Raw genomic sequence first — 15852 nt, forward strand, 5'->3', positions numbered from 1 at the left:
TTTGGGAGCTACCTTACTGGAATGTCCTAGAGGTCCGCAACGCGATCGACGTGATGCACCTGACAAAGAATCTTTGTGTGAACTTGCTCGGATTTATGGGTGTCTACGGGAAGTCTAAGGATTCACTTGAAGCACGACAAGACTTGCAGCGCATGAAAGAACGAGACAACCTGCATCCAGAAAAGACAAATGATGGACGTCATTACTTAAGCCCTGCTAGCTACACTCTGAGCAAAGAAGAGAAGGAAAGCATGTTTGAATGTCTTAGCAGCATCAAGGTCCCATCTGGATTCTCCTCCAATATCAAGGGAATAATTAATGTGCCAGAGAAGAAATTCCTGAACTTGAAGTCCCATGACTGTCACGTTCTAATGACGCAATTGCTGTCGGTCGTTTTAAGAGGAATTCTACCTCCACACGTACGTCTAGCCACCGTAAAGCTATGTGCATTCCTCAATGCAATTTCTCAGAAGGCAATCAATCCAGAGCAACTAGCTACTCTGCAGAATGATGTCGTTCAATGTCTCGTCAGCTTTGAGTTGGTGTTCCCTCCATCCTTCTTCGATATCATGACACACCTCCTAGTTCATCTGGTCAAAGAGATTCGTATTCTCGGTCCTGTGTTCCTACACAACATGTTCCCCTTCGAGAGATTCATGGGTGTCCTAAAGAAATATGTCCATAGTCGTTCCCGGCCAGAAGGAAGCATTGCCAAGGGCTACGGAACAGAGGAGGTCATAGAGTTCTGTGTTGACTTTATTCCAGACCTTGACCCAATTGGCATTCCTGAATCTCGACACGAGGGCAGACTCAGCGGAAAGGGAACACTTGGGAAGAAAACATATATTGGTACGGGAAACGATTACTTCAATAAAGCACACTACACAGTTCTCCAGAACTCCTCATTGGTGGAACCATATGTTGAGGTACACAAAGATTTCCTACGGTCCCAGTGGCCCGGGAAGAATGAAGCTTGGATAATGCGTCAGCACATGGAAACTTTTGGCGATTGGTTGCGCAAAAAATGTCAAGGTGATGAAAACATTGATGAGCAGCTTTATTTGTTGGCCAGGCAACCATCATGACATGTCCTCACATACAAAGGGTACGAGATAAATGGTAACACATTTTACACAGTTGGCCAAGATAAAAGGAGCACCAACCAAAATAGTGGTGTACGCGTGGATGCCACGGATCCAAATGGGAACAGACAAACATATTATGGACGCATAGAAGACATATGGGAACTAGTCTATGCAGCTAATTTTAAAGTTCCTTTGTTCCGGTGCCAATGGGTGAAGATGACCGGAGGTGGGGTAACAGTCGACAAGGAATATGGGATGACAACCGTGGACCTTAACAATAGTGGGTTCAAAGACGAACCATTCGTCCTTGCTGCAGACGTGAGTCAGGTGTTCTATGTCAAAGATATGTCTACGAAACCAAAGAGAGGAAAAAATGATGACCACTCAATCATCAATGAGCCAAAGCGCCACATTGTCCTTTCAGAGAAAAGAAACATTGTCGGAATTGAGGACAAGTCAGACATGTCAGGCGATTACGAAAGGGATGATCGAATTCCGCCCTTCATAGTCAACAAAGACCCAAGCATTCTGTTAAACAATGAGGATACTCCATGGTTACGGCAGGATCATAACCAAGGGTCATACGTCAAGAAGAAGTTCACTGTTGTGTCGGCTTGACTTTGTATGAAACTATATTTGAGAATTGTGAATTTTGATGTGTGTAACAAACTTTGTATTCATGACTTTGTATTCATGACTTTTCCAATTGTTAGAGATCATCAAATGCAAAATTTGTCATGACTATATGTGTCAATTGTGGATTTTCAACTACACCTTCCCAAAACTTTGTCAAATGCAAAAATGGTCTATATATGAAATGTAGATTTTGATGAGTGGAACAATATTGGTATTCATGACTTTTCCATTCGAGACCATCTAGGGTTCCGAAACCGCTGCGTGGCTATGAGTTCTATGAAAATTCAAAATTCAGTGGTTCAAACTTTTCCAAATGAAAAGTTGACCATTAGACAAAATGTAGAACTTGATGAGTGTAGCAGACTTTGTATTCATGACTTTTCCATTTGGGACAATCTAGGGTTCGGTCAAAGGGTGTGTTCATCAAGATATATATTTTTATATGATTTTTTATTTGATGAAAATTATACCCAACTAGCATTCCTAGTAATAAATAACAAAAATAAAAAGTTTTACGTCAATATGATGTGAAAATAAATTTCCAGTTCATTGGATATAGTTTTTGTAAATTTATTGGAATAATATATTTTTGCATTAACAAAATACTAAACATTTCTTACAAAATCATTGCAAATTATAAAAATACAATAAGATATTTAAGTTTAAAAATTTTCATGTGTACATTAAAACAAATTACAATATATGTCACTGTTTAAAAAACATTATGCAAAATATTTAATTTACTATACAATTTATAATATAAACTGTATATATAAAACAATTGAAAAACCCTAAACTAAAAAAATGGGCCTTTAGCACCGGCCCATAGTGGGAACCGGTGCTAAAGGGTCCTGAAAATTTCAGGACCCCGCCCGAGCCCGCCTAGGACCCTTTAGCACCGGTCCGTGGCTGGAACCGGTGCTAAAGGGTCCCTTTAGCACCGGCTGGTAACACGAGCCGGTGCTAAAGGGTGACCCTTTAACACCGGCTCTTTTTACCAGCCGGTGTTAAAGACCCTTTAGCACCGGTTCCAGCCACGGACCGGTGCTAAAGGGTCCGTCCCTATAAATGTGCGCAGGAGCCCTGGATCTTGGCAGTTCCCTTCGTCTTCGTCTTCGTCAAGCAGAGATCTCCGCGCCGCCGTCGTCCAGCGCCGCCCGTTCGTCTCCCAGCGCCGCCGTTCGTCTCCAGCGCCGCCGCCGCCATCTACAGCGCCGCCGTTCATCTCCAGCATCGCTGCAGCGGCTCTCCACAGATCTACGTATATTTCTTCATGTGTATCGATCGCTCGTGTGTATATATATATATATGGATGAATGTCAAAACAGTTTATATGTATAGACTAAAATTGTATATATGAATTGTATAGATATATATGAATACCAACAGTTTATATATATATACACATATACATACACACACATATATATATATATATATATATATATATATATATATATATATATCTTTTATATATATATATAAGATATATATATATATATGTATGTATATATATATACTATTATTCTTGTATCATTTTGTTCTTGTGTCATTATTTTATATTATTAATATATTTTGTATCATTATGTATATATACTATTATTTTATATGCACTTAATTATGTACTATTATTTTGTATCATTATATATGCACTTATATTTCATACCCAACAGTTTATATACTATTATTTTGTATTATTATGTATATATATGCACTTATATTATTCTTGTATCATTTTGTAGTATTATTAATTTTTTAGTACATTATTCTATGTGCAGGTGTGTATTAGTTTATATACTATTATTTTAGTATTATTTTTTAGTATTATATTTTAGTATATTATTCTAGTATATTACTTGGCCTAAAAGACTTTGTAGTATGTTATTATAGTATATTATGAATTGTAGTGTTTTGAATTGTTATGAAATATATTTTGTGCTAGTGTTTTGAATTATTATGAAATATATTGTGTGCTAGTATATTATTCTAGTGTTATTGTCCGTATTATTTTTTTAGTATTACTTTTTAGTTTGGAGCACTCTAGCACTTCTATTATTCTAGTGTATTTCTTATTATGTATATATATGCACTTATATTATTCTTGTATCAATTTGTAGTAGTATGAATTTTTTAGTACATTATTCTATGTGCAAGTGTATTACTTGGCTTAAAACATATACTATTAGTTTATACTATTATTATAGTATTATTTTTTAGTATTATATTTTAGTATATTACTTGGCTTAAAAGACTTTTTAGTATGTTATTCTAGTATATTATGAATTGTAGTGTTTTGAATTGTAGTGTATTATGAATTGTAGTGTATTTCTTATTAATGTATTACTTGGCTTAAAAGATCCTAGTATTATTTTTAGAGCACTCCAACACTTTCATTTGTAGTAGTATTAGTGTATTTCTTATCTTATATAGAATATATATATGTATGGTTGCAGACATAGAAATGGCTGACCGTCCTCATGATGATCCTGATTATATGGAAGCTGCCATTCAAAATATGATCGACGACGGTAGTCAGTACTTTGTTGATTACCACGACATCATGCAAGGCAATCGTACTGAGCAACAAGAGGGCAATGCCCCTGAGCAACAAGAGGGCAATGCCCCTGAGCAACAACTTGTCGTGCAACAAGAAGAAAATACTGGCGAGGTATGTAAATGTAAACATATATAAATAATGCATCTCTTACATTAGGTTTTAGACTTATTACTTGGTTATTAATTTAGTATTTTTGTTTCTATATGTACGTGTAGCCTTCTGGATCGACCTCTACGGGGAGAAGCGTACCTCCACGAGGGCCAAAGAAGCCGTTGGAGGGCCGCTATGTAATCTCTGAGTTTGAGATAGCTACAGGCAGACCACTTGGTGAGCATGCAAATAAATATGTTAGTCACTGTGGATATCTTGTAAGAGATCAAATACCGATCAGTTGTCGTAAATGGAGAGAGAAGCGAGGTGCTCCTGAGATCAGTTTTGTCTCTGATCGTGACAAGGAGTTAGTTTGGAAAGCCGTCACAGACGTTTTCACCTTCGACACCAACGATGAAGAGTTGAAGGTGCGAATTTATGACTGGACTATGAAGAAGATGGCAGTACTCTTCCAGAATTGGAAGAAGTCTTTGTACAATAAATATGTCAAGAAAAACGAGACTCTAGATTTCAACCTCAAGCAATATGTAAAGCTGAGGGCCTTCTGGGATGACTTTGTGCAGTACAAAACATCAGAAGAGGGCGAGGAACGAGCCAATAGAAACAAAGAGAATGCCAGTAAAAATGCATACCACCATCATATGGGATCAGGTGGTTATAAGAGTGTTGTTCCCAAGTGGGACCGAATGGAACAGGAGATGCTTGCTAGGGGGGTCACACCCGAGACAATAGCAAAGAATTGGAGCGAGCGCTCCAAGCATTGGTTCTACGGTCATGGGGGAAGCGTGGACCCAGACACCGGGGCGCTAGTTTGGGGCCAAGAAATCTCTAGAGCAGCAGAGAGACTAGTCCGTGCACGAGAGGCGGTTCAGTCTGGTGAGTTCAGGCCTAACAGGGAGAAGGATGAACTCACCTATGCGCTTGAAAATCCTGAGCACGGTGGGCGTACGAGAGGCTATGGGGCAGTTCCGTGGCTGCAATCATTCCAAACCGATCAAGATACCTACAGAAGCCGCCAGAGAAAGAAGGATGAGGAGGCAGAGCGGATCCGCCGCCTGGAAGCTTTTGTTCTGCAGTCACAAGAGCGCGAGAAAGCTCGTGAAGAATGGATGCAGGCAGAGATTCAAAGGCAAGTGCAAGCAGCACTTAGTCAAATGACGAAAGGGCAAGGTACATCACAGCCTGAGGTCAATGTTAGCCCCCCAGGCCAGTTGAAAAGCAGCTGCGCATCCACGGAAGTACCAACCATTCAGGATGACACGAAGCTACACTTCCCCGTGGATGATGTCACAGAGGCTTTTACTACCTGTGAGCTGCATGTACCAGATGGGAATGCCACCAAAAAGGTGGCTATCGCTGTTGTCAACCCTATCGACCGAACGGGCACTCCAAGAATCCATAATCGACCAGTACCTGGTGGATATGCTAGCGTCTCGGTTGATAGGGTTGAGAAAGGTTGTGGCAATGTGCCACTAGACATAGAAGGGGGAGACGGAGAGAAGACCTTAGGTGAAGCTGAGAAGACATTTATTTGTTGGCGCAAGCGCTTCATAATTATTCCTCAGCATAGGTTTGTGTGTGATTTTACTTCTTATATTATTTATTATGTATTGAAATTTAAAAAAAGTTTACTCACAAAACTTGTAATTGTTTTCTTTGCAGGGACTCCTCCAACCTAAGTCCAGTTCTCTCCCCAGCGCATCATAGTGCTGCGGGCGGTGACAATGCTGGATCTCCTCCAACACCTGCGGCGGCCACACCGACCCCGCCACCGCCTCCACCACGGTCTCCACCTCCTCCACCGAGGTCTCTAACTCCTCCACCGCGTTCTCCAACTCCTCCACCGCGTTCTCCAACGCCAAAAAGATCGGCCCCACCCCCTCCACCGCCTGCACCGCCCTCTCCAAAGAGTGCACGGTCGGTCCCCTCGCCTCCAAAGCGAGGTAGTAAGAAGCGGTCCGCCCAAGAAGGACCGAAGTCATCGGTCCCACCTCCAAAGAAGGCTGTCTCAGCAAAGAGAGCTAAGACGCCAGAAAAATTACCTTACGAAAAGAGTGAAGAGGAGGTAATTGCTACATCTAAAGCTGAGGTCCAACAATTTTTTGATAAAATAAAGGAGGAAAGGAAAAAACGGCTTAACCCAGAAAAGCCGTACTTTTATGTGAAGCCATCGGAACTGAGGCAGAAGGTGGCGGACCATCAAAAGAAGCAACGCGAAGCTCAGAAAAAGCCAGCACTTACGGACTATGAGCGGTCTCTGGTCAAGTCTTCACAGCCTACTAAGAAGAGAGTAGGAAAGGGGGTCCCACAGCTCGGAGAAGTATCAAAACCGGTGCCCCCTTTGATTGTGCCAAATCAATACGGCTCAAATGAAGACTTGATGCCTAAGAAATCCTTAGCGTTGTCTGAGCTAGACTCGCTTGAGAGTTACTTTGGACAGAGCGGTTTAAATATAGAAGAAATTACCGCCATTCTTGGATGCCATACATTTGAAAAAGCCGAGGTAATTGATCAATGGTGGGCAAGATATGAACCGGGCAGGAGTCTATTCGACCCTAAGCGTTTACACGAGCTCGGCACACAAATGTTTGCAATAAACAAATGGTGCATTGAGGCGTCTAAAAGGGGAGAGAATTGGATTTCTGTTCGTATTAGACAACATCACTACTTCCGTGGAGATGACCTCATATACGTGCAGTTCGAAGAAGTGCACCAATTATGCCACCTCGACGCTCTTGACAAATCTCTTGTCAGCTGCTTTTGTCTGTAAGTATTTTTCCTTTTTATTATACTTCTAACATCTTTAATTACATGTATATAATCCTTACACACTTAGGATTTGTATGTATATATGCAGGCACCAAATGAGAGAGCTCAGAATGAGAAATGACAATAGTATTGGGTTCGTTGACCCTTATATTGTTTTCAAGGCTCCGCAGGCAGTGTGGACAGCAGATTATGAGACAGAAATCTGCACCAATCTTATGAGGTTCTTTGTAAACCAAAAAGAAAAACAAAAAATACTCTTCCCCTTCAACTTCGAGTGAGTTATATAGTTATTAAGTGCATGCATATTTTATTTTACATTATAGGACTGACCCTATATATGTGTGTGTAAACAGCTTTCACTGGATACTCATGGTCATTGAAATTCCCAAGAACCGATTGATAATCTTTGACTCAATGAGAAAACCACAAGAAAATTATCAACAAATGGTAAACGTTATTCAAAGGTACGTAATGTCGATCTCAGCTACAAAAATATCATAATATGACTCTGTAATTATTAGTTCACGATCCACAATGGCTGTGTATAGGGTTTGGGAAAGATTCATTGACCGTGAACATCTCAGTGGATGTAAAGCGCCGCTTAACATAATACATCCACAAGTAAGTTCTACTAGCTAACAAACTTTCGCTAACTTTTAGCCTTCTTATTGTCGTGGTCATGAATATTTTTATATATATATACATCGTACAGTGGTGTTTAAGACAAGAAGGGGGAACAATCTATGTGCATATTACGTGTGTAAATTCATGATGGCACAAGTCAATCAAACACCCACAGAGACGCTCAGAGTACGTTACATGTCTCTTTTCATTATCTCCTGAATTATATTGAATAACTTAGATAACTAATACCTTTTTTATTTATTTCAAATTAAAGACGGAATGGCTGAGGGAAAAGGTCCTACAACAAGACCGAATCAAAGCTATCCAAGAGACGATAGCAGGATTTCTCCGCGACCAAGTGATCAATCCAAACGGCGAGTTTCACTTCAACGGCAACGAAACTCTTATACCAAACAACGATGATCATTTGTATCGTTTGTAGACATTGGGAGAACAAACTCTATGTATATATGTGTTACGAATTTTGTACATATAAAACTATATATATATAAAGCTTTTTACATATATATTTAATTTTTGATGTGGTCTATTCATTTTATTATAGGCAAAGCTTAATTATTAAGCTTAGCCTATAATTTTCATTTATATATGCTTAATATGCGTGTAATATAAATATATTATTGTATCAGCAAAACATGTATTGAAAAACCTATTATTATATATTATATATAAACAATAAACAGAACCGAAGAAGTGAACCAAAAAAAAAGAAAAAGAAACCCTTTAACACCGGTTGGTAATACCAACCGGTGTTAAAGTGTCCTGCAACGTGGCAGCCCTGGCAGGACCCTTTAACACCGGTTGGTGGGTTGGTGTTACCAACCGGTGTTAAAGGGGGGGCTTTAGCCCCGGTTAACGGAACCGGGACTAAAGGGTGGGCCTTTAGTCCCGGAAGGGCAGCACCGGCTCGGGAACCGGGGCAACAGGCCCTTCCCGACCGGTGCTAATGCCCGAACGTGTGGCAGTGCTATATATGTTAGATTAGATTTCCACATTAATTAGAGGGGCTGGTAGACAGTCATTAGTGACGCGAAAAAACACGTCACTTATATTGTCTCAACACATTAGTGACGTGTAAAATTAAACCGTGTCACTATTGACCCGGCCTGTATCAGAGACATGTACGTATGAGAAAAACGCGTCACATTATTAGTGAATCAGTTAACACATTAGGTATCTTAATTACGATGATATATATAAATTCAGTGCACACATGCCACCTATGAATTGAATAGAACACAACAATAATAATCTTGCTCGCTTAAACGCGGCAAGTGATAGTTAAGGTGGATAGCGATGGATGCTCTGGAACTTATTATATAGTGATGATGGGGATGAAACAGTAGTTGAATTTGGCTACGCAAGCCAGCCTAGCTAGCTACCTTAATTAGGGTCGCATATTCACACGCCCAAGAATACGACTGATTTGTACAGCATGCATGCCATTGCCGATTCTCGATTGTGCGTCAGTCGTCGTTGGGGCCCAGCTAGCTAGCTAGCCAATGCATGATCGATCGAGTGGCAACCGAGCTAGTGCGAGTCCCTGTCAATTTTGCTTTGTTTTTATTAGCCTAACCCCATGGCGTCAACTGATTACCCATCTTTGCGGCTTACCATACACAACAATTCAGTGTACTTTACTCGACCCATGCAATGCATCTATCTATGATCTATGATCCCGCGTGCAGATCATATCATATCAGTAATGTGTACGTAACTTAATTGAAGGCTAGCTTCATCAGTCTGAAATTAAAGCGTCCAGTTATTATCATATCAGTAAGTAAGTATAAGTACTACAGTAATATAATAGCTGTATATGTTACATAGGTATAAGCTGGGAACAAATTAAAGAGTATTTTTACATAGTAGCTCTACCTGCTGAATTAATTAGTACACTGCTCACTACTACACTGTGCATCATATTGTATACCTGAATCTAAGGCAGAAGGCCAGAGAGCCACAAATTAAACAACACTGACTGAATGATGATGAGCTCCCACTCCCAACCCAGTAAGAGTCGAGTAAGTGAAACAGTCGATCTCTGTACGTATAATGTGTAACAACACATAAGGTGTACACTGAAGTGTGTATGTGTGAGCATCTGAATTATTAGCATACTATATATAATTAATATGGAACCAATAATATATATAATGCCGCCCGATGAATGAATAATGTTCTCCATTGGATCAACAGTGGTGTGCACCACGTGTGGGATGCATGCTGCAGCAGCCGATCAATCGATTGGAGGAAACACGATGAAACCGATGGAGGTCACTGCAACAAGGATCCCGAGGGCCCATGGAGTTGCGACGTCGCGGACAGCAGGCTGTCCAGAAAGTTCCAGTCGATGGCGCCGGCAGCGGCTGCAGCTTGCTCTCCTTCTCCTCCTTCCTGTTGGATCATCAGCTCATGTTCATCGTAGCTGCTTCTCTGCGTAGTAGCTGGAGCGTAGCCGCCGCCGCCGCCATCAGAACAGCAGGCTATGGCGGCAGTGGGGCTCTCCAGCGGCGGCATACTGAACAGATGTTTCTTGGACTCCAAGTCGTCGTCAGAGTATAACGAAGAAGGCGGGAAGCTGCTGAGCAGGCCTGCAGGGTGGTGTAGCAGTGCTGATGATGAGCCCAGGAAATGCATATGGCGGTCGCCGTCGACGTTCAGCCGAGTGGTCGTCGTCGTTGAGAGGTGGTGGTCGTAGTAACCGGCGCCGTAGCTGGTGGGGAAGAAGGGCCTCTGCTGGTTGGGGATAGGCTTCTGGAATGCGCGGCACACCACCCAGCCTTCCTCCTGATACATACATGATCCACAACCAGAAGATACAATTATATATAGTATTGTTTATATTTAGGAAAGTAAAAGAAAGAAAGAAACACATGATTAAAAAGAGAGAGAGAGAGAGAGTAAATTAATTATTAATTAAACTCTTGCTTATATATATTAATTACCTGCGCGGGTGCGTGCTCGTTGGATTGGAGTCGGTACTCGTGCATGATCCAGTCGCTCTTCCTGCCGTTGGGGGCCCTGCCCTTGTAAAACACCAGCGTCTTCCTCATGCCGATGACGACCCTGCTGCCGCCGCCGCACCTGCTGGTCCTGGTGCACGACGACGACAGCACCGGCTTGTCCCTGCCGGTGGCCTTCCAGAATCCGGCCGCCGTGGCGCGGTTGGTCCTCGTCCCGCTGGGGTACTTGCGGTCCTTGTAGCTGAAGAAGTACCACTCCGTCGTCTGCTCGTCGTGCCCACCGCCGGCGTGCTGCCTGCACCGCTCTGCACGCCGATCGATATATATAGTTAGATGATGAGGAAGAAGCGGAGAACTGAACAATACAATATATATGATGCGAAGGAAAGACAAATAATAAATAAATAAACAGATATAAAATATGCATGCATGTACACCGACCTTGCAGATCCCATGGCTCTATCCTGTAGAGATCGACCTCCTGGATGATGTCGAGGTCGATCTTCTGGGAGGCCACCTTCCTGGCAAGGTAGTATCCCACCAGCTCTTCCTCTGTAGGGTGGAACCTGAAGCCTGGGGGAACACAAGACTCCTCCTGCTGATCCATGCGCGGTCGATCGGCTAATTAATCAATTATTATGTTCTTCGATCCGCTAGCTAGCTGCTTAATTAGTTCGATCCACGTGCCTCAGCTCCACTCCTCGCTCGATCTCCTCTACTACTCTGAAAATTAGCCTGCCTGCAGCGTGCCTTTTATTAAGTGATGATGAGTATGGAATATACATTCAGGGAGGAGGAAGAACTAGATAGCTTATTAGCTATATATAGATGCGTGTGGCGACCGAGCCAATGCAAAAGAAAAGACTGGCGGCGGTACCCTGTGCTAGCTAGCCGGGCGGCGCGGCCTAGCTTAATTTCCCAATATAATGCAAGCAGGTTCCTCGATCGCTCTCTAGCAGTCTTAATTTGGTAGGCTATACTGTGTGGTCAGTTGAGAATTTCAGATATATAATATGCACCGTACCCTCACTCGTGCGCTGAGACTAACAGAAGAGCCCGCAGCTACTTTAATTAGCCTTTAGACGATCGACCTGCTCATCGATCTGCTATCTAGCTGGTGTTTATATATATATAGTAGTGCAACCTGCGATCTGCTGGTGGTGGATCGGAGTCGTAGAAAGCTAGGCGACACCAAAAACATGGATGGATGCAGGGGGACTGAAGAATTGGAGTACAGTAGTGCTGATATATATATATATATATACTCCTAGATAGATCATGCATGATTTGGTTGCAGAGAAAGGATAGGATATATAGATGTCCTCTGTCAGGATGCATGGATCCTTTGTACAGTACTAATTAACTGGTAGGTAGGTACGGAGTAGCTAGTAGTAGAATAGATCGGTACATCTAGATGCATGGATGGAGTAGTGGAAAAAGACCAACTAGCGGCATAATCATATATACGAGTATATCAGTGCTGCATGCTGCGGGCGAGCTAGTAGTAGGGCTCCGTCTCTTGTCTGTGAGCTAGCTATCTTAGGGTGTGAGGATCGATGGAGAGGCCGGAAGCATCAGCTACAGCTTTTCGATCTTTTGAGGTGGAGTGCAGTGGTATCCGGCCGGCCGGCAGCAGCAGCAGGCAGCAGCATGCATGTTTCTTTGAGTGCACTTCAGCATTAGCTAGCTATAGCTAGCTAGCTACTAGCAGTATGTGTTGCATTGGTTGTTCCTCTCCGATCGACTCCGATGCTCCTCGCTCGATCTCACATGTGCTGATGTGCATGCATCTTTCACCACACATGCACACCACGCGCATGCACCTGATGGATGATGCATGCAGTGCTAAGCAATACATATAGGCCGGCCGGGTACAATTAATAATCCTGCTACATAGCTTGTGTATTGAGAACGGAAAAATTGAAGTCCTACAGTCTACAGGTATATTAGAGACGACAGAGGTTGAGACTTACTGTCATCAAAATCAATCACTATCACTAATATATACGGAATTAATTTTAGCTGCGCCTGTGACGACAACAAGTACCTAAATTTGCAGGTACATTAGAAAAAAAAAACCCAAGACCAACTAATAATTAATAGGGTACATACATACAGGCGGGTACAGTACAGTATAGCTAGCACTAGCTAGAGCATTCAGTCTCAAGCTGCATGCAGCTGAGACAAGTTGGGTAACAGCGTGTGCCTAACCCTCCTATAGATCGATGCAGCCATGTGTGTGTGGGTAACAATTTATAGTTAAGCAGTCAACAAGTTTATTTGGTAAAATAGTTCCATCATACAGACAGATCGAGTACTATTAGCTAGTATTGTATTGGGCAGGCCTCAACGTACTCAACTGGCCGCAGCTGTGGGTCGTCGTCCTAGCCAGCGGCCTGCTGGTGTACTTCTCCGTAGCATATATATTATACAGTGGGCTAGCAGTCTTTTCACAGTTGGTACTGCACACTGCAGAACAAGCGTATAACTATACTCTGCATGCATGGTACGTAGGAGGAAGCGAGATCGATCGAATTATATTGATGAACAAGCTTAATTAATTATATGCATGCATATGCACCAAATTAACAGACATCAGGCAGCCAATTCAAGTACAAGTACATCCATACTTATATAGCTAGCTAGTAGAGTATGAGGGCAACCACAATATATATAAACTAAGTAGTCTATATGAGCAGTTTTTGTGTCAGTGGACAAAGCTATCGCTGTCTCTACAATGTTTCAGTCAACAACTAGTCCATAAAGTGGGTCTCATATAAGATAAAAATTATTTCTCTCTACAATCCTGTGCAAAGCTAAGAAGGAGAGAGTGAGGAGTGAGAAAAAGTAACATTTTTTATTCCCTATGGGTAGTCCGGGTACCTTTTTCTATGGACTTTTCTATGGACTGGTCTCACAGTGTTTCAGTTACCTAATAGCAAATATTTTATTTCTATGGACTACTTTGTAGCACACATTGTAGTTGCTCTGGTGAGTATATATGTGGGTGGGGAGTTGGGACAGTACTCACCAATAAATTAAATATATATACGACGACGACGAGAATGAAAGACGATCGATCGAATTGATTGAGGAATACCAAGCTGCTGCTGCTGCTGCTACTGGCGGCCGGTGGTTTGATCGAGACGGAACACAGAGATCGATCGATCATGAGATCGATGACGGCCAGGGGCAGGGGCAGGGGCAGGGCAGGGCAGGCTCGTCGATCGATGATCGCTGAGCTTCTTGCAGCTGGTTAAATGTTGGATTGGATTGGACTGGACTGGAGATCGATTTATTTATTAGCTCGCACGCACGCAAGAAGTCGTCTCGCTCGTAAAAAAAAGCTAGCGCCTTGTTTAGTTCACTCTGAAAACCAAAAAGTTTTTTAAGATTCTCTGTCACATCAAATCTTGTGGCACATACATGAAACATTAAATATAGACGAAAATAAAAACTAATTACACAGTTTAGCTATAAATCACGAGACGAATCTTTTTATCCTAGTTAGTCCATGATTGGATAATATTTGTCACAAACAAACGAAAGTACTACAGTACCGAAAACTTTTCACTTTTCGAAACTAAACAAGGCCTTGAATACGGATCGATCGATCGATCGAGATGGATGACACGACCGGTACGGTAGCATCGTTGCATTCATCAGATCAAGACGATCTGAGGGCAGGGCACAACAAATTAAAGGGCTGATTAGATTGGAAACGAAAATTTTTTGGGTGTCACATCGGATGTGTCGGAAGGATGTCGGAAGGGGTTTTTAGAAACTAATAAAAAAACAAATTACATAGCTCGTCAGGAAACTGCAAGACAAATTTATTAAGCATAATTAACCTGTCATTAACATATGTGGGTTACTGTAGCACTTAAGGCTAATCATGGAGTAACTAGGCTTAAAAGATTCATCTCGCGATTCTCAACTAAACTGTGTAATTAGTTTATTTTTTTATCTACATTTAATATTCCATGTATGTGTCCAAAGATTCGATGGGATGGATGAAAAATTTTTAGGTGGGGAAGGCCTAACTTGTAGGCCGCGAACACAAGCGAGCGCGGCAGCTTAATTATTACCTCCTGAGTCCCCTATTTATATATTCCAAAAGGGCGGGGCACTAGCTAGCTACCTCATATATATTGGAAGCACACATCACAATGATCCTGCTTTGGTCCTAATTAACACTTTTTGTCATGCAATGCAATCTAGTACTGTTTTAGCTAGCTACTCCGATCCTCGTAGAAATTATATTTAGTATGATAAGGACATATATATAAACCATTTCTACACAGACTATGCTGGTAAAGCCATTTCTCTCTATATATCGGCGTTACTGATGAACCGTCTATAATCATATCTAACACCCGTGGAAATATAATCGCCAGTTTCTACTGAAGGGTCCAAACTGCATGGGGAAAATTAAGATTCCTATTCCCTATTGATAAAAACTTTTAGCTTCATCAAGTAAATTGTTTCTAATAGATTTATTATGAAGAAATTGTTCTATTATATATACTCCCTCTCGTTTATTTGTAGTGCTAATACCTGACTTTTTTTGCAAACATGGTTTCCTTCAAACACATGCTCCATTCCATATATATGTTTTGACTTCTCTACATATGTAGCACTTTTGTTGTGCACTTAGATATACATACGCTAGTTAGACATATAATAAATACATTGTATCCTAAAAAGTCATAATATCTTATAATTTGAAATGTGGAATAGCTTTCATCATTGTTTTCTATTAGAATGTTTTTAGAAAAGTATCCCTGCGTCCCAAAAATACACAACATCTTTTACTTTTAGACATCTTGCTTGACCATTCATTGTATTCAAAATCTTTTTTTTTATAAATATTATTTATTTTGTTATGGCTTATATATCAGTAGGGGTACTTTAACAATGACTTATTTATTTAATTATATGCAAAAAAACTGAATAAGACGTATAACTGGACAAACATGATATCTAAAAGTCAAAAGTATCATCTATTTAAGGATGGAGGAAGTACATGTTAAGACAAAATCCATGCATAGACCTCTTCAAGTTTGTTAACTAACAGAAAGGTATT

The 15852-nt window shown here is 41.3% G+C and overlaps 1 protein-coding gene across 2 annotated transcripts; it reads right to left on the bottom strand.

The window, feature by feature from the left end:
* LOC8055473 (NAC domain-containing protein 30) lies at positions 9548-11981 on the bottom strand. Of its 2 annotated transcripts, XM_021462682.1 has the most exons (4): positions 11644-11981; positions 11208-11505; positions 10749-11071; positions 9548-10590 (listed from the first exon to the last, which is right to left on the bottom strand). In XM_021462682.1, exons 2-4 carry the CDS (start codon positions 11371-11373, stop codon positions 10078-10080), a joined length of 1002 nt encoding a protein of 333 aa, XP_021318357.1. In that variant the 5' UTR covers positions 11374-11505; positions 11644-11981; the 3' UTR covers positions 9548-10077. The 2 variants fall into 2 exon arrangements, with proteins under 2 accessions (XP_021318357.1, XP_002448830.1); XM_002448785.2 differs by lacking the exon at positions 11644-11981 and having other exon boundaries at positions 11208-11632.

Source organism: Sorghum bicolor, chromosome 6 (genome assembly GCF_000003195.3).
Source record: "Sorghum bicolor cultivar BTx623 chromosome 6, Sorghum_bicolor_NCBIv3, whole genome shotgun sequence".
In the NCBI taxonomy this organism is placed as follows: Eukaryota; Viridiplantae; Streptophyta; class Magnoliopsida; order Poales; family Poaceae; genus Sorghum; species Sorghum bicolor.

Excerpts from the sequence above, each read along its gene's own strand:
- LOC8055473 (XM_021462682.1), bottom strand. The coding sequence starts at position 11,373 with ATGGATCAGCAGGAGGAGTCTTGTGTTCCCCCAGGCTTCAGGTTCCAC. Across the intron at positions 11,072-11,207 it reads AGAGCCATGGGATCTGCAAG|AGCGGTGCAGGCAGCACGCC; the intron begins GTCGGTGTACAT and ends ATCGGCGTGCAG. Across the intron at positions 10,591-10,748 it reads ACGAGCACGCACCCGCGCAG|GAGGAAGGCTGGGTGGTGTG; the intron begins GTAATTAATATA and ends TGTATGTATCAG.